The sequence below is a fragment of the Nicotiana sylvestris genome, chromosome 2 (assembly GCF_000393655.2).
Source record: "Nicotiana sylvestris chromosome 2, ASM39365v2, whole genome shotgun sequence".
In the NCBI taxonomy this organism is placed as follows: Eukaryota; Viridiplantae; Streptophyta; class Magnoliopsida; order Solanales; family Solanaceae; genus Nicotiana; species Nicotiana sylvestris.
In genome coordinates this window covers 4,088,224-4,112,829 of record NC_091058.1, presented here as the reverse complement: position 1 = coordinate 4,112,829, position 24,606 = coordinate 4,088,224, and the positions used below count along the sequence as shown (strand labels likewise).

The 24,606-nt window shown below is 34.9% G+C and overlaps 3 protein-coding genes across 5 annotated transcripts; all 3 read left to right on the top strand.

Moving 5' to 3' along the window:
• Positions 1–225: 225 nt before the first annotated feature.
• LOC104218841 (protein arginine methyltransferase NDUFAF7 homolog, mitochondrial-like) lies at positions 226–8,863 on the top strand. Of its 2 annotated transcripts, XM_009769422.2 has the most exons (14): positions 226–433; positions 549–625; positions 1,048–1,159; positions 2,236–2,318; positions 2,758–2,823; positions 2,988–3,088; positions 4,784–4,902; positions 5,001–5,041; positions 5,369–5,454; positions 5,902–6,079; positions 6,195–6,311; positions 7,422–7,466; positions 7,908–8,039; positions 8,127–8,863. In XM_009769422.2, exons 1-14 carry the CDS (start codon positions 376–378, stop codon positions 8,259–8,261), a joined length of 1,350 nt encoding a protein of 449 aa, XP_009767724.1. In that variant the 5' UTR covers positions 226–375; the 3' UTR covers positions 8,262–8,863. The 2 variants fall into 2 exon arrangements, with proteins under 2 accessions (XP_009767724.1, XP_009767725.1); XM_009769423.2 differs by lacking the exon at positions 226–433 and having other exon boundaries at positions 1,091–1,159.
• A 3,121-nt stretch (positions 8,864–11,984) lies between these two features.
• Positions 11,985–14,702, top strand: LOC104218840 (translation initiation factor IF-1, chloroplastic). Of its 2 annotated transcripts, XM_009769421.2 has the most exons (3): positions 11,989–12,103; positions 13,603–13,667; positions 13,875–14,702. In XM_009769421.2, the coding sequence occupies exon 3, from the start codon at positions 13,929–13,931 to the stop codon at positions 14,397–14,399; it is 471 nt and encodes a 156-aa protein (XP_009767723.1). In that variant the 5' UTR covers positions 11,989–12,103; positions 13,603–13,667; positions 13,875–13,928; the 3' UTR covers positions 14,400–14,702. The 2 variants fall into 2 exon arrangements, with proteins under 2 accessions (XP_009767722.1, XP_009767723.1); XM_009769420.2 differs by lacking the exon at positions 13,603–13,667 and having other exon boundaries at positions 11,985–12,103.
• A 6,403-nt stretch (positions 14,703–21,105) lies between these two features.
• LOC104241644 (mediator of RNA polymerase II transcription subunit 4-like) lies at positions 21,106–23,845 on the top strand. The gene is made up of 2 exons (XM_070167625.1): positions 21,106–21,217; positions 22,132–23,845. The coding sequence occupies exon 2, from the start codon at positions 22,155–22,157 to the stop codon at positions 23,349–23,351; it is 1,197 nt and encodes a 398-aa protein (XP_070023726.1). The 5' UTR covers positions 21,106–21,217; positions 22,132–22,154; the 3' UTR covers positions 23,352–23,845.
• Positions 23,846–24,606: the final 761 nt, after the last annotated feature.

The following is a 24,606-nucleotide window of genomic DNA, read 5'->3' as shown; positions in this document are numbered from 1 at the left end:
ATTATTATTATTATTTTGGCTATTATTGTTGATATTTGATTATTTTTTATTTATACTCTTGAGCTTAGAGTCTTTTAAAAATAGCCTTTTTATAGAAATAAATTTTGCATACTCACTGTACTCATCAGATCCACTTATGTAATTTTATTGGTTTTTGTTGTTGATGTTGTATATGTCAAAATGGAATAAGTAGATATGGCTAGACACTATATTTTGAACCGAAAAAATAAAAAAACAGAAACAAATTCCTTAAACCCTCAAGAACAAGACCACAGAATAACAAAACCCTCCAAATCAAACCTGAAACTCAAAAATCAACAAAAAACATCAAAACTGGTGAAAGATCCTCAAAACCCGTCTTAATCGTCCATTATTATGGCACCTCTATCGTTCTCTTCACGAAATCTACAAACCCTCTTCTACAAACCCAGAGGTTATTTCTCTCTCTTTAGCTCTGTAAACAAATTTTCCATTCTTTTCTATTAATTTTCTTTTTATACTTAGAATTTCTTCAAGATTTTCTGAAACTTACATAATTTTATCCTCAGTGACTCCTTTTGAATTTTTGGGTCAGCACTCTTCAGCTTTGTTCTCTACTCACATTGTTGGGGACACACCAATTCTTGTAATTTCTCTAATTCTCTTTATTACTTTGTTGTTTATAATATATATTTGCATTTGGTATGCTGGAAAATATTTGTTTTTTGGAAAATGGTTTCATTACTCTCACTATATTTGTAAAGAAAATAACTTTGCTAATAAGTGAAAATGTTCATATTTGTAAAAGGAAATGACCTTATTTTGGAGAAATACACGTTTTCAGTGTTCAAGTTAACAAACAGTGGAAAATTATTTCGTCGAGGAATTAAACAACAAAAACAATAACTATGCCTCAGTCCTAAACAAATTGGGTCGGCTATATGAGTCCTCACTTCTTTCTGATTTCGCGAAAGAATTATTTAAAGAAAACATTTTTTCTGGCATACCAAACACACCCTTTAGTTTTATTTATTTATTGGCTTATGTTCATTTCTTGGTGATTTGAAGGTTAGGGATTTTATTCACAAGGCATTGTATGATCCAAATGTAGGGTATTTCTCCCAGAAATCGGCATCAGTTGGAGTGCTTGATAGAAGCATTAAGTTCAATCAGCTCCAAGGTAATTGGTGTTTCTTTTACTTTACTATTTTTTCATCTATTTGTGAATTCATTGGGATTTCTTGAGCAGTACTCCTATGTAAGTTCTCAGTAATACAAGGCAGATGCTGGATGACTGCCTAATATGAAGTGCAGTCAATCAATAACTACACCTTAATCCTAAATTAGTTGGAGTCAGTTATATAAATTCTATGCATCCATTTTGCCCTATTCAAGTGCAACAACAACAACAACAACCCAGTAAAATCTCACAAGTGGGGTATGGGGAGGGTAGTGTGAACACATAACTTACCCCTACCCCAGAGGGGAAGAGAAGGTTGTTTCCGATAGATACTCGGTTCATGAAGACGAAAAGAGACAATAGATCAGTAACAACAACAGAAGCCAGGAAGATAATACGAGCATCGTAAGAGCCAGATGGTAAAGCAATAACAGTAACTAGTAATAATGGCACGGTATTATGAAAATGGAAAAATAGTACGAACACAACATTAATCATTAGCAGTCTAAGACAAAACACTATCAGACTAGCACGAAACTATTCAAGTGCAATGAAGAGATTTTGTCATAGTTTAATTATTTTTTGCACTTTGTCATCCTAGAATACTCCTCCTTTATCCGAGCTTGTACTAGATATGGATGAATCATCTCAGGCTTTTACTGTTATAGCAGTCTAGACTTTGTCTAGCTGAAAAAACATTTCATCATACTTGTGTGCAAACTGAAAATAAGGAAGCAGGAGATATGAAATAGTATGATGCACCCAAGGGTGTGGTTTAGTCGTCAATGAAGTGGGTTGAGAACCTGGAGTCTCAGGTTCAAATCCCAGCGGAGGCGAAACTACTAGGTGTTTTCTTCCTATTGTCGAAGCTTTGGTGGATGGAGTTACCTGGTACCTGTTACTGGAAAGGTAGCGGATATCTCATTTAATTAATCGAGATGCGTATAAGCTGATCCCGACACCATGGTTATAAGAAAAAAAGATATGAAATATTATGATACTTTCAGTGGCATGATTGTAGAATAAAAAAAAAGTTGTCCTTAGAAGATGGAAAATATGATTTTTGAATATTTTAGGTAGGAAAGCATACATGAAGCATTTGGATAAGATTTACAAGCAGAGCGATGTTTCATGGTTTACTCCAGTGGAGCTTTTTAAGGTAATATTACTTTCTTTTGTTCTTCTAAATATAATTGCTCACCATATGTGAGAAAATTATGTAGACTATTTCTTAGGATATTCTTGGAATAATTACTTATCATGATGTAAGCAAAGAATAGTTACTTACCCTTATTACATAGACCTAGACTCCAATGTGAGGAGCCACTCTGTATATTGCCAACAACCGAAGAGTTTTTCTCTCTTTCTTCTTGTTTCACTGTTAAGCAAGTTATGGACTTAAACTCTCTTGTCATGCATTCATTTGTTATGTTCCCCAGAGAACTTTATTTTTATTTTGTAGGCACTTTTAGTTCAAGTAACCAGAAGTCAGAACATTCATCAATATGGTTTTTTTTTTCACCGCCTTTGTATTAGTTTCTATTCTGTATTCCAATTTACTTGTTAGACGCAATCATGTTATATGGAATTCTCTGCAGCCTTGGTATGCTCATGGGATTGCTGAAGCCATTTTGCGTACTACAAACCTATCTGTTCCACTGAAAGTAAGTTCATTAATGCCTAGAGAATGTAGCTTCTTAGCTGCATACAATCTGTTATTGTCCATTGGAACTTATTAATAGTGATTTTCTCTATTTTTCTTCTTAAAGTTTGACTTAGTTGATGAATCATTCACTTGCTTTACATTTTGGCTGTCTTTTGGATGTAGATATATGAGATAGGTGGTGGATCAGGAACCTGTGCGAAAGGCATCCTGGATTACATAAAGTTAAATGCACCGACAAGAGTTTATGATAATATCAGTTACATGTATGTGATAATGCTCGCAGTGCTTTACCTAATTGAGAATGCCGCACATGATGAACTTGTTTGCATGGCCATAGAGCTACAGAGTAAAGCATTTGTGCAAATTAGTTATGAAATAGAGGAACAATAATTTTATTGAGGTACCTTAGCTAATTGATAATGTTTCATATTTGAAGTAAAAGTGCTTATAAAAGTCTTGCACTACTCCATTCACGGTTTTAAGGTTTTGTCGAATGCTCAGATTCTTTCACATGGTGTTAGAGCAGACCTTTAGCAAGCACTTCTACATGTAATTCTAAAATTCAACATTACTTATTTGATTTACTAGGTTTTTTGAAGTAATTATTGCCATTAAAAAAATCCACATTGAAGTTTGCGGATGAATTTTAGAATCGATTTAACACATGCGGGAAGGTGTTGATTACATTATATGATGTCCCACATTGTATAAAAGGGAAATTGAAGGGGTATAATGGTCTTTGTACCACTCCACCTGTTGGCCTTAAGGTGGGGTAGATGCCATATTTTCTCAAAGTTCTCTAGACTAAGGGGAACATAGGGAAAAAGTAGCTCATTGATCTCCGCTTTAATTGTCTAATGCAAGATTTTCTTTTAGACTAAATACATGCATTATTTTCCTGGGCATTTAGTGCCATTCTTTTCTATTTTTTTTGTTTTTTGACAAAGTAATAAAATATTATTAATGGTCATTTTTTCTATTCTTTTCATGAGTACGATTTTATACCCTCTTTCTTCAAAGACACTTTTTTTTTTAATTAAATGGTATTTTGCTTTTTTAAATCAAAATCTCTATGCCATATTTTGTTATTAAAAGTATGCAATGTTGTGTTCTAACTGCTTGGAAGGTCTAAAAAATATAACTTAGAAGTGTAACTCCTTAGATTTTGAGAAGATGATAGCAGGTCCAAGCTTAGGTCCAAGCTTGGGTGCTATCAGTTCATGCCTTTTGTAAAACATATTACAGTCAACTTTAGAGTTAAGCAAGAAATGGCACCCAAGGGTGTAGCCAAATGGTACTGGTCAATAAAGTGGGTTGGAGAACCGTGAGGTCTCAGGTTCAAATCACAATGGAGACAAAAACGCTAGGTTATTTCGTGCCATCTGTCTAAGCCTTGGTAGACAAAGTTATCCGGTACTTGTGTTGGTGGTAGGTAGCAGGTACCTAGTGAAATTGGTCGAGGTATGCTCAAACTGGCCTGGACAGTACCATTATTTAAAAAAAACAATTAAGCAAGAACTGATGCATCTCAAGTACTTGAATATCATATTAAACTGAAAGGTTAAAGTTCTTTCTATTTTCCTGATGTAAGCATGACAGAACAAAGTAAAGTACATGTTATATATGTTTTCATAAATTAAGAAATTTCAAAAACCCCAGTACATTGAATAAGTAATGCTGAATATTTATCAAAAGTGTAAACAAAAAATGATTATGTCTTCTTATCGTTACAACAAGAAATGACTTATAGAAAGTTATAATTCTGATCAATATTAACCTTACACGTTGCTCTAAAGTTTCAAAAGGGTGTCCGTGAGTTTCAAACACATCTTGAGCAAATTGTTTTGCTTCAGAAGTGTCAGATAGCTATTCCTCTTCTTTTATCATTGTTTTCTGTGCAGGCTCTTCATTCAATCATTTCATAAAGAATTACTAAAGCTCTTTTCTCTTGAGTACAGTTCGGTTGAAATCAGTTCCTCACTCGCAGCGAAACAGATTCAAACTGTTGGCGAAGTTGATAGCCACTCATCCAAGTTTAGAGTAGAGTGTCGTGATGCTGCGGACAGGAGTGGATGGGGTCTGATGCTTTTAATTATCTGACCCTGTTCTTTATCTTTGCATTAACGCATAGCAGTTTAATAGATTTTGCACACTGAAGTTTTCTTGTTGAAGCAGGAGATGTGAATGAACAACCTTGTTGGGTTATCATGTTAGAGGTATGGCTACTTTCTCTATTTCTTTTGTCTGTAATGTTCTTCTCTAGGAAGATATGGTGTGCATTGAAAGTGACGACTGGCTTCCTTACTTGGTTAATGAAGTTCAATCATGATGAGGGAAATTGGGTAGTTGGTGAAAAATTGACTCCTCTTAAAATGCCGATTACAAATATATGGCATGCTTCAAATGAGCACTTTACAAATTCTACAGGAACAGAATGTCAATTCTTGTATCTTGGTTTCTGCAATACCATTAAACTCTGAGCCTGAAAGGTTCTGTCATAAACTTTATTCATTGATCTTATTAACGATCGAGTAATCTTTTAGGTGCTTGACAATCTTCCACATGATCTCATTTACTCTGAGAATCAAATTTCTCCATGGACAGAAGTGTGGGTTGAAAGCAAAGAAGGGTAATTCACTTTATACTGTTGAAACAGCATAATGATGTTTGTACTCTGGAATTTTTTTTTCTGCTAAGGAAATTTTACATTTTTGACTGAGATGTTTCTTCGACAGTATATGGGTGGATAGCCTTATGAATGTTGCTAACAATGTAGTTATCTTTGCCTTTTGGTTGATAAATCCTGAGAACTAGTAATAGAAGTAGCAGTAAGTATTGCTTCTTTTTCATAAGGATCTCTTATGCCACTCCACTCCATAAAAATATGGAAAAAAAGGGAACTACACAAAGAAGTAAGAGAAGATAAGAGAGATATTTTTGCTTTATAGCGGGATGTAGCCTGATATTGAATCATTTCGGATTGGTGATTTTGTCCATTTGTAGTAGGTATGATGGCCAAGCAAGATTGCCAAATCTGCATATAACGCTAAAACACGTCTTTGTCTTCTTTTAACAGGGAAAAACTCTCGGAGTTGTATAGGCCAATTCAAGACTCCTTAATCAAGTCTTGCATGGAGATCATAGATATGCCTGATGCTACAACGGGTGGGAGCAGGGTTTCTTCAGCAATGAAAAGTATATGGGCAAAAGTGTTTCCTAAGCCAAGGTGGTGTTGGCTTCCCACTGGTTGCTTGGTAATAATTCTGCAATGTTGGTTGAGCTCTTTCCTCGGTTTAGGTTAACATATTAAATGCTCATACTTGGGAAAAAATATCATATACTCATGCAGTGCTACTTCCTAAAATTCAGAAACTTCTAGAAGTTTTACATGGAGCTTTACCGAAGATGTCTTTAATTGCTTCCGATTTCAGTTATCTACCTGATGTTAAAATTCCTGGTGAAAGAGCTCCTCTGGTTTCAACCAAGGTACATTTCACTTATTCTCCTTATGCCATTGATTTTCTGCCCTTCATTGTAGCCTCTCTCGATCTTTGATTAATACTCGTGCTGCTAAAACATCTTACTCAAATTAGTTTATCAAACAAGACAAGCGTGTATTTTTTGGACTCCTAAATCCTCTAACAATTAAAAAAAGAAGAAAAATTACTAGAGGTAGAAGAAACTGTACATACCCTCATATATGAATACATAGCATAGTTTTATTTTGGAAATTGGAGAGAATTATGAGCAATAAAGTTGTGTTTTGGAATCCAAATTAAGGGTAGCGTGATGCCAAGAATACATGACAGCAGAAGTGATGCAAGAATAAACAGGAAACCATGGTAGGAGAAGGAGCGTGTAGATCCACCATTTCTCCTGTTCTATAGGCTTGATAACTCAGAAATTTCCGAGGGATAGTTGCGCCCTGGTTGGAACTCGGTGAATAATGGGCCCCACCCTTCTACACTTCTCCTCTTAAATACTAGGGTTTTTGGCTGTGGTGGGGTTCGAACCTTTGACATGCGCCCAACATACGCATCACAAGCTATGCTCTTACCATTAGACCAAAGCCCCGGAGCAACTTGGTTTTATCATTAAATTTAAATCGACTAGCTGGTCCGGTCTATAAATATCCTTTTGCAGAACCTGGATATTCTTTAAAACCTTAAAACTGACAAAAAAGTCATGCTCTTACATTTTTGAGTGTCTAGTGGTTAAATTAGTGAGTCGCAAGGCAAGTTTGGTTGGGTGGTGGTTGTTGTGTTAGAACTGTTTCACTATTCTTCAGACCTTCTGAAAGCATGTAGGTTACAAATTTATCTGTTGAGTATCGGGATTGAAAAGGAAAAGATTGGTATCAGAAGAACCAATGTGAGTGTTGATTGCAATGTTTTTCATTTATGTGCATCTCCACTTGATTTATTTTTTGGCACTTACCCTTTTCTTGCAAAATGTCACATGGAATAATATAATCCTCTGTCATCTTAAATGGCAAGAGCTTGCTTTATGTATTTTCTCCTTTTAGGCTTTTTTATGATAACAAGTTAACATAATTCTTATAAATTCATTTGCCTTTTTGATATTAAATGAATGCAGAAAGATGGTAGCAGCTCTGATTACAACAGTTATTTGGATGCAAAGGTGATCTGATCCTTATCTTCTGTATTCCTCCCAGGATTTTATCATGAAATGTTGTTTATAAGAGGTATTTGTATGTTGGACTTCCACTCCAGGAGAGAGAGAGACAGAGTACTGTGTTTTTTTATTATTTCAGCCTAGATTGTATATAAATGCTCTTGGGGCAATATTTTCTACATACTTACCAAACACCGGAAAGTAAGTAAGAAACCATTTATTTTCCAGGAAAATGTGAGTGGAAAACACTTCCCTTCATAGCAAACACGCCCTAAGCCACTGCTGCACGTACTTGTTATCTTAATAATCTTTTAATTAACTTATGTAGGACTGGTGTATTCACTCGATGTTTCAATCATTATGCTCCTGAACATGCGAAACTTTGAATGTCTATTGTGTTATAACATCTGTACTTGGCTGCAATGTTTTATATTTTTTTATTTGCAGGGGGACGCCGACATATTCTTTCCAACAGATTTTTTGCTCTTGGAACAGATGGATCATTACTGCTCTGGGTGGATGAAGCAGCAAAAAGATGACACGTCATTGAAGCGGGGAAAGAAAAGACGTACTCTTTCGGTAATTCCTGCTCTTCAGCTGTGAGAAACCAAAGTTCTCCTCTATTTCTCATTGGTTTACATTCATTCATGTAAACGTTTGTTATAGCTCGATACAGCAGCATTCATGGAAGAATTTGGTCTCCCAACAAAGACGAGAACTAAAGATGGATATAACCCTCTCCTGGATGACTTCAAGAACACCAAATTTTATTTGAGTGTTCCTACGCACAACATCAAATAGACTATTCCCTTTTCCTCTTCTATAGCAAGGGCGTCGAAGAGGCACGTTAGACAGTGTAGAGAAGACACTTCTCAGTGTGGCTTAAATTGATAAAACATATCGTACAAGCTTGAGTTGAGCATCTGTAACAAAGTCTAAAGAGGTTGGAGTTACAAAGTTCTTGATGTTCTTTTATAGCAAAGGGAGCATGTTTGATCAGATTAAGAATGTTTGTGGTTCTTGGTTCTGGGTAGGGGTGTCAAATGGGACCGGCCCAACCTTGAGCTGGTTGAACAGCTTAAATGGTTTGGGCTCAAATTGCCACCCCTAGTTTCGGACGTGTTAACGATGGTATCAAGAGCTGAGAATTGTAGAAGACATTGATATTCTTTATGCTTCAGACTCTTTAGGGTTACTGCTACATTATTGTGATAAGAGTTGGGGTAAGTTCTTTAGTCAAAATAAATTTGATGAAAGTATGATAAATTTAAAACTTCACTACACATCAGAGAGTTCTTTGTAACAACCAGAATTCTAACACTGGCAATGTGTTTTTTTTGTTCGCACTTACCTATATGGCCCTATCTACAGGAAATAATGAGAATCTTGTGGTTTCTGTGTTACGTTCTTTTATTTTTCAAAGATTTTGTTTTATAGGACCCTTTCAGGCTGGTCTTATCAATTTTGTTATAGATTTTGGTCTATCAAACCAGTTGCTTAATGAGAGCATTGTGGAAACATATAGGACCCTTTCAGGCTGGTCTTATCAATTTTGTTATAGATTTTGGTCTATCAAACCAGTTGCTTAATGAGAGCATTGTGGAAACATAAGTCCCAATCACGCGTTGTAATTTTTATATTTTAAATATTTTTAACTTTAAACAGAGGAATAAAAAAAAAGAATTCCTCTAACATCAATCAGAAGGAAGATTCATTAAATCTCTAGAACTATCAAATCATTGTTAAGCATGTGCTTTTTAATGGATAGTCCGGTGCACTAAGCTTCCGCTATGCACGGAGTTCAACGAAAGGCCACAAGGATCTATTATATGTAGTCTTACCCTAAATTTCTGCCAGAGGCTGTTTTCATATCTCGAATCAACAACTTTAGTAGTTACACCAACACTCCCCTTTCTTGAAAAAAAAGAAGAAGCTAATCTAATTATGATAAATTCAAATTTTGCCAACTTGAGATTAAAATAAAATGAAGTATATTGGTTTTTTTATTGGTCATTTTCGAGAAGAAAAAGTGTCATAACTAGTGAGTTTACTTATTATTTTGTTAATTTTAAAATTAATTTAAATGAGCAATCAAGAAGTAAATTAGACCATTTTTTCTTTCAAAAAAATGGAGCACATAAAAGATATTGTACAATTGTGATGGGCGGTAAGTATCCAGAGGTTTCGGGTTTAAACTATAATAATAGAGGACCTTTGGCAAGAAGCACTATACCTCATGAGATTTTTCAATGCGAATTCGAATAAATTGTGGCTCAAAATAGGTATTATAAATAAAAAGCCTAATAAATAAATAAATACAATAAGAGATATTGTTTTTTTCTTTTGAGGGGATAAAAAGAATCTTCTTGCGGAAATGACCATTGAGTTATAGTCCCTCTCTTATTCGAATATAAAAACTGCGCTACTAATTGAGTGTGTGAGATTGAAAATACTGAGAGTATACTCTCTCACTGGCGCCGAAAATTATATTCAACGGTGAATAGGAAAAAAGAGGTAAAAAAGACTTCTCAAGTCTTGTGGAAGAATATTGAACAAAAGGAGTTCGGGGGTCAAATTAAAAATAATAAAAGTTGTGAGTAATTTTGAACATCTCCCGTGATGTTTCAAACATCCCGAAGATGTTTCAAACATCCATCGGGGTGGAGGAGTAAGGGGACGTTTTGTAAATAAGAAAACTTTGGGGGTTTTGAAGTGTCCCTTCTACTCCATTCTTAACAATTTTGTCTTAAAAACTTATATAAGTTTTGAAGTGTCTTAAATATTTAAATCCTCCTGGTGAATAGGTGGTTTCGAGTCTATTTTTTGCAGATAAGGACCTCAAGTCAAGGACGGCTCCATAAAATTAGTGGCCTAAAGCTAAATTTTATTAAGAGACCTTATACTTTTTTTATTAGTATATATACACACATATGCAGAAAAAAGTCAGTGTTGCCATTTTTCTCATACTTATTATTTATAGTATCACATTTTTAAATGATAAAACGTTTAACTATTATTATTATTATTATTATATTAGTAAGAAGTAATTTAATAAATAAGATATTAGACTTGTATCTAAATATTGTACCTTTGATAGTGTTGTAAAAATATATATTTACTAATATGAAGATTTAAATTATTTAATTCAAAGTTCTAAAATATTTTTTAGTGTTAAAGAGCAGACAATTTTCTTTCTTTCTTTTGTCCAAGGTTTTTTATACTTCTTTTTATATGCCGTCTTTAATATTGTCTAACTTAAAATCATAAAATTCATTACTAAAAATTTTTGGGGACCTAAATCAAAACTTTACTAGTTTCCTACTTGAGACACATGTCCACCCCTGACATTCTCAATCAAATTCTATAGAGTTTCAATTAAGATAAGGCAACAATCAGTGAATGTGTTATTTTAGTTACCAAATGTGAATGAAGCTGGTTGAACAACACGTTCATGGGAAAATGATCTATAAATATATGTTAATCATTAATCAGGACGGCTCAATAGAATTGGTGGTTTAAAACTAAAATATATAAAAATTCCCTGAAATTTCTTTCATAAAATCTATATAATATTGCCAAAAAAAAGAAGTCTATATGGCTTTGATCTAGTGGTGAAAGAGCAACGTATAATGTGTTAGCTAGGCGCACAATACATAGTGTTGGACTCTCCCCTATACAAAATATAACATCATGTAAAAATGGTAAAAGGGTTGAGCCTATTATCCAACGTGTTTTGAACCTTACGACACTTGTCTCGAGAGTTAATTTAGAGAATTTGAGTTGAAATTAGAAAGCAAAATAGTAAAAAATATAAAAAAAGAAAGAAAAAAAAATAGAATTGATGAGAAGATAAATATATCATTTAATTTAGTGAGAGAAAAGTTTTAGAGCCTGTTTGGATTAGTTGATTTGAAGTAGCTTATAAGCATTAGGTGTTGAAAACACTTTTAAGTGGTGAAACTGATTTAATAAATAAGCAGTTACGCGTTTGGATGCAAGTTGAAATTGATAATAAGTTGTTGCAGTATTTGATAAAAAAATGCTGATAAGCTCTTTTTCTGTTAAAATGACTTAAATAACCTTAGAGCTTGAAACAATACTTGAGGCAGTGAATATCGATGTAAGAGTTTTGTTCTAAAAAAATATTTTAAGGATAAAATAGTAAAAATCTTAGTCAAACTTAAAGTGCTTATAAGCTAAAAATTAATAAGCTGGAGGTGACCATCTTATGGCTTTTGACTTATTTTTGACTTATAATCACTTGGCTTATAAGCACTTTTAACTTTACTAAATGCGTAGATAAGCCGAAAAGTGCTTGTAAGCTAGTTTGAACAGCTTATAAGCTTAGTCAAACACCCTCTTATTTTATTAACTCATTCAATCTTACCTCATTTTAATAAAATATTAAAATTTAAAATATTTTATTATAAATTGTATAAATATAAATTACATATATTATATACTGATATAGTACTACTTTATATTTTTTGGGCGTTAAATATTGGGGGCTAAGGCAAGAGCTTCACTTGCCTTACCCTATCAAGTTTCTTGAAGTGTCAAATTTCGCTCGTCTTCTCTGGCGAAGTTGATACTACTTGCTGCCCCTTTTTCATCGGCAGTGATTTCTCCGGCGTAATTGACTTGTAAGCACTCTCTCTTTCTCTCTCTCTCTTCATTTGGTATTTTGCAATTTTAGTTTATTTATCAGGTTACTAGTTGATTTATGCTTAAAATGAACGACTATGAATATCCAAATCTTTTAGAAATGAATATATGATTTATGTACTGAAATTATTGATAGTGTCAATGTATAACTTAAATGCTTTAGAAATTTGAAAGGTGAAAAGTATAAACATGAAATGTTAGGGAGCTGCCACTTCCTAACCGCTCTTGCAAGTTCTGACGGTAGTACAAGCTGAGGTGATAACGTTTACTCTAGATAAAGGTGCAGGGGAGCTAGAAATTTTTTGTTTCAATATGTATTAATGGTGAAAAAGTGAGCATAGGTGATTTTTGATGAAATGTGATTTTCTACAATGTTACATCTGATGTTCTAAACCAACTTGGTTGTATTCAAGGGACAACAACAACGACCTAGTATAGTCCCACAAGTGGGATCCGGGGAGGGTAGTGTGTACGCAGACCTATTACATCTACCGCGATGGGGGTAGAGGAGCTGTTTCCGATAGACCCTCGGCTTAAGAAGACGACGTTGTATTCAAGGGACGTAGCTCATAAATTCTATGTGCCAAAGTAACTTCGACATGTAAGGAGATGAAAATATTTAGCGAATGAAGTTGAGTTAAGAATAATGAAGTGAAAAACAGCCTTCAAACTTTAGCTTGGTGACTCTAATTTGTGGCGTCTTGGGTGTCCACTCTCAAGCTTCACACTTTTGTTATTTTTCAAATGACATCATTTTAACTAAGGTAAAATACCAATTTAACACTCAGTGTGTTTCGTTTCCTTCTATTGTTTCTATTTCTTCATTCTAGCATTTTATTTTTTTTATCTTTGTCGTTTACTTTTCTCCTCCCTCGCCCCAATTGGCACCCATCAAATGTGTGTTTGGGGTAGAAATTTGACAAAGACGAGGACAAAAAAGGAGGGAGATTAACAAAACACTATTATGGTTCGGCGTGGGACTTTTAAGCTGCAATGTTGATTGGAAGTTGGACAGTGGGAGCTAAGTTGAAGTTGTCTGAGTGGGATGACATAATGGGATAATAAAGCTAGACGATGAGGAAAGAGGAAGAGGAGAAAAAAGAGAAGTAGCAGCAGCAGAACAAAAAGAGATCATAGAAACACGAGGAGGAAACCAAAAGAAAACATATTTACAAATGAAACAAGAATAGAAGAAAATATGAGCTGTTTAGTTGGCTTGTGAGATGGTAGACTGCCAGCTGTAATGGCAGTTGGGAGTTGATGGGAAGACCTGAAGGTACTTGAAGGAGAAGAAGAAGAGGAAGAAAAGGAGATGAATTGAGTCAGAAATAAAGAGGAAAAAGAAGAAAGAATAAAATATAACTTCCTCTTTATCCTAAATTTTTGCAGAATGTTAGTGCCAATGAATAGAGGAGTGAAGTGGCATATTATTTTTATTATTTCAGTTTGCAGATAGTTGATTCAAATTTTGTTTCAGAAAAATGGCGAAGGGGTGAAAGTTTAAGGTTTCCAGTTTACTCCAAAAGACTAACGAAGTTCAGTGTATGTCTAATTTGTGATTTACATTCATACTGTCGTCTTATTTTAACTTTGTTTCTCAGGGAAAATGCCTCAGTAGTGTTGGTTTAAGTTTGTTTATCACTGTAAAAGACTAAACAAAGTTCATTGTTTGTCTTAATTTTTTGTTTTGTACATATTTTTTTAAAATCTTATCTTAGTGTAGCTGTGTTGTCTTTTGGCTGTTTTCAGATCGCTTGTGTTTCGGGGTTCGTGATCGTGCACCATAGACTAGATCTCGCTACTATGGCATCTCTCTCATGGTGGAGTCCTGCTCCTGCCACGACAGCAATGACAGCTTGTTCTCCAACTCCGACGTCCTGTAAAACCTCTAACTCATTAGCACTGCCACGCCCCGTGTTTGTCAGCAAGCAGGCAAAGTTAATGAAACAAGCCAAGGGTCTTTTGGTTAAAACAAGGCAACAGTCAAATAAAAAGAATCATTCATTCACCAATTCCAGAAGTAATACCAGCATTCAGTGTCTCTCACAGGAACAGAAATGGACTCATGAAGGTTCCATTACCGAGTCTCTCCCTAATGGCATGTTTAGGGTCAAGTTGGATAATGCAGATGTGGTTCTGGGATACATTTCTGGGAAGATACGAAAGAATTTCATACGATTGCTACCAGGAGACAGAGTCAAAATTGAAGTAAGTCGGTATGATTCCACTAAGGGACGCATCATTTATCGTCTCCGTGGTGGTCGAGAAGGCTAGGAGTCAGTGGTGGTGGAAGGCTGTTTTGTAAGTGTCCATCTTGGCTGATGAACCACCATTCACCTGTTCCTGCCCTTGCTTATGAGAAGAGAACCGAGAATGTATATTCATATACTTGGATATTCATAGGCATTTACTTTTGTTCTTGATGTTTATGTTTTGATAGTAAACTAAGTCTGGAAAAGAAAAACTTGTGTATCTTCTGGCTATTCTCTTGATTGTTTATTGGCAATTTAGGAATCATCTTGCATGGAAATAACTGAATGTTAGTATATGTTATTATAGTAGCAGACTTTTGTTGCCTATTTTGAGTTCATTCAATAGTAAACAACAAAGTTCACTTTGCAATTCATTTCTCAGAAAGATATTAAACTCAACAAACTCTTTGTTCTCGTTTCCATTGGCTAAAGGCTAACGACATGTCGCAACCACCAAATGTTAACGTGAACTAGGACTAGCCAAGTGACAATTTGTGGAAGGCAAGAAGGAAATAAGCGAGCGAATCAAATTACATTGACTAACAACTACGCCCTAGTCCCAAAGAAGTTTGGGTCGGCAATATGAATCCTCATTCATATCTTTAAGCTTAACTCATATCATTATCATTGCCAAAATCAAATTACATTCAATGCATCGATAAAACAAGAAGTCATTTCAATATATGATGAACATGTTTGGAGTCCTGCCATTTTTTGGGTCAATACCTGCAATTTGGCTTGTACGAATACTACTCTTCAACTGTAGCCTCATCTAATGACTTCCTGAGAATCATAAATCCTGCAAAACATCCACAAGCATCAGTATTTGCTGTGCTAAGATGAATTACACTCAAATGAGAAAGGACTTTAGCAAGAGCTTTTCTTTTTCAAAAACATGAACTCATTATAGTACAACAAGATCTTGTGAGCATCTATGCCTGCTGTCATGGTTCAGTAGATTGCAGAAAAGAACTCCCAATAGATTAGATCACTTGATAAAATTGGATCGATACAGAGAATAGATATGTTCGCTTAATACACAAATTTGATCCTCAAGGGAACAGTATAAGGATTAAAAGTGTAGGGGGCACATGTATGCATCTTTTCCAGAACTGAAGCAATTTCCAGAAAGAAAAAAAATTAAGTCATGTAATAAAAGTTGTATGGCAGTAGTACTTCAAAAGCAATTACAACATTGACTAAGAAGAAGATGATATAGAGGAAAGTTAGTTACTCACAGATTTGTGCAGTACTTCAGCGTGGAATTACACTCTGGTAGTTAATCTGAACAATAGGTATGTGCGCGACTCTGGACAGTTGTCAAGTGTGCATCTTCTATCCTATCTCCAGTTCGCGTAAATTGGTCCCATTTGTCTTGATTCTCATTCCAAACATCATCGAGCACGAGCAAATATCTCTGCCCCTTAAGGTATCCTTGCATGCAGTTTCTTTACTATAGCCTCCCTATTACCTGAGCAACAAGTTTACACCATGCGAGGCTAGATACACTTTGTCGCTATGACTTGAATCGCTCAGCTCAGAAGTTAAGGCACTACTTGGTCTGTGTAACAGATTGGAACATCTCACTTACAAGTCTTTCCACCATGAGATCATCAGATACACAGAGCCATAATAAATGCCTCGTCACTTTTTCATTTTTATTGAAAAAATTGTGCAAGTGTTGTCTTTCCTTGGCCTGGCATTCCAACTATGCTTATTACAGATAAACTTGTTTCATTATTTGAGCTTAGTTAACATGCTTATTATCTCTGATATGTCATTATTCCTCCCTATAATCTCTGAATTATATTTCTGAGAAATGATGAGAAGATACAACAACTATAACGGTGACACAATCCCAAGCAAGTTGGAGTCATCTATATGAATCACGTTGCTCTATATAAGCTCGTCTTAGACCAATATTATTATATAAAATAAAAATGAAAATAGAAAGTACTAGATGTACACTATATCTTCTACTGGTAGATTATTAAAAGCCAGTGGTAATATAATATAACACAAAGAAAGTCAAATGATGTGGCAAAATGCATATTATATAATGCAAATAGAGAAGAGAACGCAATTAATAGAGCAATGTATAATTTTCAGAAGGTAGTGATAATTCACTAAACAGAAAGAAAGCGATCGAATTAGAATATTTCCAAGAAACAATAACACATATTGGCAAAATGCATATTATATTTGACAGAGTTGAAGTCTGCAACATAACTAGTCATGATAGATGGAGGATAGAGGATTTTTTTTTCTAAAATTAAACTACCCTGTATATTAGAAAACAAGGCAATTACAAAAAAAAGAGAAATATCTCTTGAATATTTTAGTTATTGGTAAATTTTCAAGAAATTCACATGACAATGATATGCAACTTGTACAAATTAAGCAAGTCCTTTAATATTAGCTCAGGTAAACTACATGATATTTTCTTTGATTAAACTTATTTAACCAAAGAAGATGGTGTAGTAGGCATTATATTCTCGGGGTATGATTGGTTTAGTCTGTGAGCAATAGTGAAGTTGTCTTTTTGCATTGGTCATGGGTTCGAGCCGTGGAAACAATCATTAATACTTACATTAGGGTAAGCTGTCTACATTACAATTCATATCCCTTTGAGATGAACGGACTGCGAAATACTTCGTGCAGCGGGCTGTCATTTATAGGATTGGTCTAGTTGAAGGTCAAATATGCTAAGTTGAATAACACAAGAAGCAGAATAAAGCAATACCTCAAATATTGCTATTTTCCCCAAATATAAATAAATTGCTGTCAAATATATGACAAACTGACACTGTGTTGTAAATTGTTCATGGCAGTTAAGCCACCAAGAGTACAGAAAAGGATCATGGATTGCTTAAATTATAATGATCACTAGCTCTTTCTATTAAATAATTACGTAGATAGTAACTTCTAGTGAATCATAAGGCAGAATAATTAGAAGAAAAAGATTTTTTTGGGATATCGGCCTAAGATCGTGTAAGTAATCTCATATTCTATATATATTTGTATGAATCATCACATGGAATAATTACTTCACATTTGTTCCTAATTATATGCTCAAAATAAGGATGTTATTATTAGTCCAATATAGTGGTAGCAAAATGGTTAAAAGAAAACAGTTAATCACCATATTATCCATTAAAAAATGGGTTGAATAATGAACTTTTTAAAAAACGGATCAAGTATGGATAAGAACCATATTATCCATTTAGAAAATGGATAACCAATGGATAACTTATGTGTTTAACTTTTACATTTGTAAAATCTCAAATAGGGGGTTCCTCAAAATTCTCCCAAAAGTGATCATATTCAAAAAACCATGGATAATATGACTATCCATATTATCCGCCGATTAAGCCATTTTTATCCGTATTAAATATGGGTTGGGTCGATAATTTATCCGTTTTTTCATTATTCGTTTTCGACCAATCCCATATCCGTCCCGACCCGACCGCTTGGCATCCGTAGTCGACTAGTACAAGAAAATGGTCACTTTATTAACACTATATATAGCTTGCCCAGAGAAGTGCATTCTCCCATATTCTCCCCTGCTTCTTATTTACATTAACTATTTTCTCACTTCCTCTTCTTCATAATTAGTATTCTTTACTTATATTCTCAGCTCGTTTTCTTGGAGTTGTTGTGTTGGTTGTTCTTGTCATAAGTGGGGCTATAGCTTTTGCTAACACTGAGCATCTGTCTGGTATGTTTGCCGGTAGGCAGTTGCTCGCTGACGGTGGCTCAGCCGGTGACGGTGTTGTTGGGGGAGGACTGCATAGCAGATGCTGAAAGTACAACAGGGGACGGGTGAATTGTACGCCTATTAAAAAATTGCTCGACTATGGTGCAAGCTTAGTCGACTGATACAGTGACAGCATGCACAGAACTGCTAGTCCTTTCTATTTAAACAAGTGTAATCACAACAAACAGTAAAGGAACATAATATAATATTAGAGCGATAAAGTAAATGATACCAGGAATTTTTATATTGGTTCAGAACCAATATAGTATCCTAATCCAATCCTCTTGGGTTGCAAGAGTGTTGTCTTTTAGAGCTCTTTGTAAATTGGGTTGAGTACAACTTTTGTGGTTTCTAACGTTCACCATCAACATTAACAAGGGTTGGTTTTCACTCGCTCACCAACAAACGACAAAGGGTTGGTTTTTACTCGCTCACCAACAACGACACTTTGGTTTTCACTCACTCACCAAAGAAATGAACAATGATACAACCTCTCAGTATTTTTCACTTTCTCTTTAACTTTTATAACACTTGTAAACTTAAGAATACAGTGCATAATCTAAGAGAGTTTTGAAGATTCTTCCTCAATCTTTCTTGTAGCCGTTTTCTGATTTCTTCCTTGAATCTTGGAACAATATTTTTTCTTGATTTCTTGACCATTGGATAACTTTCCATCTAAATGTACAAAGGGATGCAGTCAAAGATCCTTGAGTAATTTTGATTGTCTTTCCTTGTTGTTGCATATTTCTAGTGTCTTTTTTTGTCGAACTTTCCTTTTTGAATATCGTACCTCTGCGCTGATGGCCTCCTCTCGTTGAATGGGACTAGAATGATTGTCTAGGTTCATATATCCTTCTTGCAAGATTCAGCATTAATTATTTTCCATAAGAAAATAGTCTCCCCTTGAGTCACATAATGGAAATCGTAATACTACAACAACAACAACAACAACAACAATGACAACAACCCAATATAATCTCGCTAGTGGGGTTTGGGGAGGATAGTGTGTACACAGACCTTACCTCTACCCTGGGGTAGAGAGGCTGTTTCCGATACTCTCGGCATCCCTCCCTCGAAGAACTCCACACCTTGCTCTTGAGGTGACTCGAACTCACAACCCTTCGGTTGGAAGTGGAAGGTGCTCACCACTAGAGTAATCCACTCTTGTCTATGAAATCGATTCCACGTATAATCCTTTTGCCTATAAAAAAGTGTATTCTCTTTATTAAACAACTCCTTTTGGATTCTTGCCCTTTCTTTGGCAGATCTTGTCCAAAACTTTAGGAAGCATTCTTCCATAATTTTCTAATATTCCTTTAGTAGGTCTTGAAAAATAATCTCTTTCCATAATATGGATTGTACTATATTCATAATATATTTTCTTTCCATAGAGAATATATGCTTCCTTCGCCTTGTCGTATCTTTTCCAAATAGTATCTTCCTTGCACAAAATAATAGATCTTCTTTAGGATTTTAGCAATTTTCCTTTCAAGATATTTAAAAACTTTCCTTCCAAAATTTTCGTAGAGTCTTCTTCTGATATTGTAATAAGCCATTCAATATTTGAAATTTCACTTTCAAATATTAATCCTTCTATGACGCTTGAATATTAAATCTCTGAAAATAATCTTCATTGATAAATTCTTTACAAGATATTCTCTATCCCATATTTATTTGGATCTTTACCAGCTTCTTCTTTCTTAAATAAATTTGTGCAAAAATAAGATTACCACAAATAAAGGTTCTTTGATTAATAATTATGTTGGTTTGTTATCATCAAAATTAATACGTGAAAACTTGAAGCTAACAGATCCTTTCGGTCTTACTGGAAATTTGTTGAAAGTTCTTATTGGAAAGGATGGTGGAAACTAATTTAATTTATATATATATATAATCCTTGTAAAAGATTTCTTTAATTAGGTTGCTAGCTGCTAGCATGCAGTAATTAATAACTGGATTTGTACGTCTTTTTCTTTTGAATAATTGGCTCTTGAGCTTCTTGCTTTTCTCATTTAAACTATGTATTAGTGAACTAGTCGCGCTTCACGTGATTGTAAAAGATATAAATTTAGGAATTACTTTTTATAAAAATTAATATCTAAAAACTTAGCGGCATTTTTAAAAATGAAACTTTTTACACGTTTATTATATGAAAAATGTATATGGTAAAGCAAATAGTACCAAAACAATTATTATCACAGAATCATGTATGAGTTACTTTATTAAATTCATTCGATTGTTGCCTTTTCAATTTGATTTGTATTTCTTTGGCAGACTCCAATTTTCTTCTTCTTATTCTTACCTATTCTTTTTTTAATTATTAAAAAAATATGTGTGTTTGAGATGGTGTATATTCTTATCTATATATATATATATATATATATATATATATATATATACATACATACATGATGTACATTGTTAGATAAGGCAATAAAAGGTTAATATGGAATCGAATCGTGCTAACTAATTTTAAGATAGTGAAAATCTGAATGAACTTACTTCAATTTTTTTTTTATTAATCAAAGAAGGAAAATAAATTTTTGATATAACAAGTTTAGATCATGTTTTTAAATATAAAAATAATAAATATAATTATAGGAGTAAATAAAATTTTGATATACAAAGAATGAAAATAAATATTTGATATACATTCTATGTGTTATACACTGCGATATACAAATAATATAATTGTTGTAATATATATTGATCAAAGGCTGTATAAATGTTTAATAACTATATATATGATTTCATATTTTAGATATACAAAGAAAGAAAATAAATTTTTAATATTAATATACTCAAGGAAGAAGAAAAGCTTGTGATATACACATTATTATTATTATTGTGATATACATTTATCGGCTATTTGGTACTAATATCTATAGGGCTATTTTCTGGGCCAAAATCCCACCATATATCTCGTTTCAAAAGGAGTAGTTAGCCCAATATCATCGCTCATATCAACCCGTCTTTCAGATCTTCGCCCAAGTTTTTTCTCTGTCCTCTGTGTTCTCGCTGAAAGAATAGCCTGTAAACGAGACCCAAACAATTGGTTCGTCCATTTTCTTCAACAAACCAAGGTACACCCCATTATTTTTCTTCTTTTATTTTTATGTGGTTTCCATTTTCCGGCTGTTCCCAGTTTCTAAAACTTTTGTGCAAGTCATCAGCAACTGGTTGTTAGCTTTTGAAATTGCTATGTCACTTTTTGTTTTAGGAGTCATGTCATTTGTTAGTTTTATTTTAATTATCTGAATGTTAACAACATCTAACATACCCAGTATTATCCGACACTGTATGGTATGGGGAAATAGTGTGTACGCATACCTTACCCCTTGTGAGGATAGAGAGTCTGGTTCCAATAAACCCTCGGAAGTATCTGAATGTTGTGTTGAGTAAAGTTTCAAACTTGGTGGGTCATGCACTGTTTTCTGCATTTGCTTCCAGTGGTTGATCTTATTGGATTCTAGGTTTATTAAGGGTATCCTACACAATTTGCCTTTGAAATGCCTTGATTAATTTTTTTTGTGGGCAAGAATCTTATGCTAGTGAGTTGTCTAGGAAATTGAGTGTTGATACTAAAAATGTTGTACTCTTTGGGTATATATTACTACATCAGTTTTTCGCATTTTTCTGTTGGTTCTTTTTAGTGCTAGTTGATGTTCTCCAATTGGTTTCTTATATTCTTTCTCATTGTCCTTTGCATAGTCCTAAAATTTCTGCTTCATGCTAATTGAATCATTTATATATTTGTTCAATGAGCAATTTTTCGTATTCAATTTATTAATGTAATAGTTTGAATTTTCGCCGTTACCTTTTACAAAAAAGAAGTTTGAATTTGTGAAGTCTTCTCCTCTTTCATAGGTGTGTGTGCTTATTCCTCTCTAACTCTCTCTTGGAAAAGGATGTTGTTCTTTCAGTAGTATATTAATATTGTGTTTCATTGCTAAATTTTTTTGTTGACCATATGTTTTTTTTTTCCTACCATTTCTAGTTTTTCAACCTTGGTGTTTGAAGATGTTACAGAATGTTCAACACCAACTTTTGCAATCGCCGGCCCGGCTTGGCCTGCCAACTCCCAGTTCACCTTCTCTTCAAAACCCAACCGCTCCTCCTAAGTTCTCCTCGCAAGTGTCGCAACATCTTCAACCCCATCAACAGGCAAATATATTAACTACCACTACCACCTCATCAACGTTGCTTCCTCTACTCCCACCTCTCTCTAGAGCTCAGTCTCTTCTTATTCAAATGGCATCTCTTTCTTCAAGACTCTTTGAAGTCTCACCTAACCGATCTCATTGGCTTAGTGCTTTTCGAGGCTCTTTCCCTTCATTTCTGCCTTCTGCAGCACCGGTTCCTCAAGATTCCTACCCATCATCCTCAAAAGAAACCCTTTCTGTGTTTACTTCTCTTCAGACACAGCTGTTTGAAGCAGTTGCCGAATTGCAAGAAATTCTTGATCTTCAAGATGAGAAGCAAAAAGTCACCCGTGAAATTAGGTCAAATGATTCTGCAATTCTTGCTTTCGCCAATAAACTCAAAGGAGCTGAGCGTGTTCTTGACAATCTTGTTGACGATTACTCTGATTATCGCCGCCCCAAACGGGTGAAGTTGGAAAATGATATTGATGAATCTTCAGTAACAACTGTGGCAACTCAGTTGAAATTATCTGACATATTGTCATATGCTCATAGGATAAGCTACACTACTTTTGCACCACCTGAATTTGGTGCTGGACAGGCTCCTCTTCGGGGAGCACTCCCACCTGCTCCACAGGACGAGCAAATGCGTGCATCTCAATTATATAATTTTGCCAATCTCGATGTTGGTTTACCTAAAACAGATGATGACAAAGAGAAGATCATTGAGCCGCTCATTGAACCTTCAGCAGATATAACCAATCTTTCAGCAATTCCAGGCCTCATCCCTCCAAATATCATAGTGCCATCTGGATGGAAACCTGGTATGCCTGTCGAGTTGCCCACTGACCTCCCACTTCCTCCACCTGGGTGGAAGCCTGGTGACCCAATTGCTCTCCCTCCAGTGGATTCTCTTCCACTTCCTCCAAAAGTGGAGGAAGCGCCAGCACGACCAGTACCTCCTCCAGGACTGCCAAGAATGCCCGAGCCAATACAGGTTCGGCATGTGCAGCTTGATATTGAGGACGATAGTAGCGATTATAGTTCTGAGGCCAGCTCTGATAGTGAAGATTGATGTTATTAGCTGTTTTGAGTAGCTAAAACATGTTAGCCATATGCAGTTTGCCTCTCCTAGTACAAAACAGCGGTACCCCTTTTTGCCTCCCTACTGGAGTTATTTTCTCTCAAACAACAGGTACCCCTGCTCTCTTCTGTCTGTATAATTGGGGGACATGTGAGTTTCAGTTTCATGTTCTTGAGCTTTCTCTACAATGTGCGTAGTTTAGTTTTTTTTATCAGTTTCCCTACGCCTGTTGACCATGATATCCCCAAGAAATAAAGAGAGCTAGTGTAAAGGTGATAACATGTATTATGTGGTCTCCCACTAACTATGTGGCACGTTTTGTCCCAACAGTGTTCTGAAGAGTCGAGATCAAACTGTGAGCTTGTTTCTTTGTTTGTTTATATTTGTAACCTGTAAAAGCTGTCATAATTATGCTCTCTGTAGAGTAAGATCATTCCATTATTCAGAGAATATTTGAAGACAAAACAAAAGTAATGCATTTCCAACATTGATTCTATCGAAATTGACAGATAGTGAACTTGAAATTCAGTGCAATCACTAAGGATAAGGATTTCATTTTGTGAAGTCTTGATTTTGAGGTGTTAATTTAGGCTTAGGGAGCCAAGTTTATTTTAGTCATATTGGTAATACTTCGGGCATTCTGCTTGACTGCAGTTGAGCAGTTTGAGTCCCATCTACTTTTCACCTTGTTTGACAACATTTCCCAAATGTTCAATTAGCGTGCCCCTGCTTCACTTTTGGTTCGTCCCTCTTGGTGGCAATGTCTTCCGACTAGTCATATCCTAATGTTATACATGGAATTCATGCTTTCCTACACGTAGTCTCAAACTAAGATCCAGTCCACAGATATTTTTTCCATCTTATAACAACTTTGCTAATTCTGTTCCTCTTGTAATTACAAGCCATGTGGTACATTTTGCTGCGCACAGAATCAGACTGTTCTTCTTTTGAGGAGCCTGAATCAGTTCCGAAACTTTGTTTTGAGTCGCCCAGAGACATCTTTCTTGATTAATTCTATGAGGCATGAGCAGGTACTAGAATGTCTCAAGTGTAGGTGAGATTTATGGGACTTCACAGCTGAGTGATTCCAGAGTGGATCACCTTCAAGCAGGGATGATTTTACTGGTAGCAAATTGGATATATGATGGACAGCTTAAACAAAGCTAAATCCCTAAATGGCAAGCAAGGGCAGCTGACATTACCTAAAGGAAATGAATAGGAAACCAATTTCCAGAAAGCATATAAC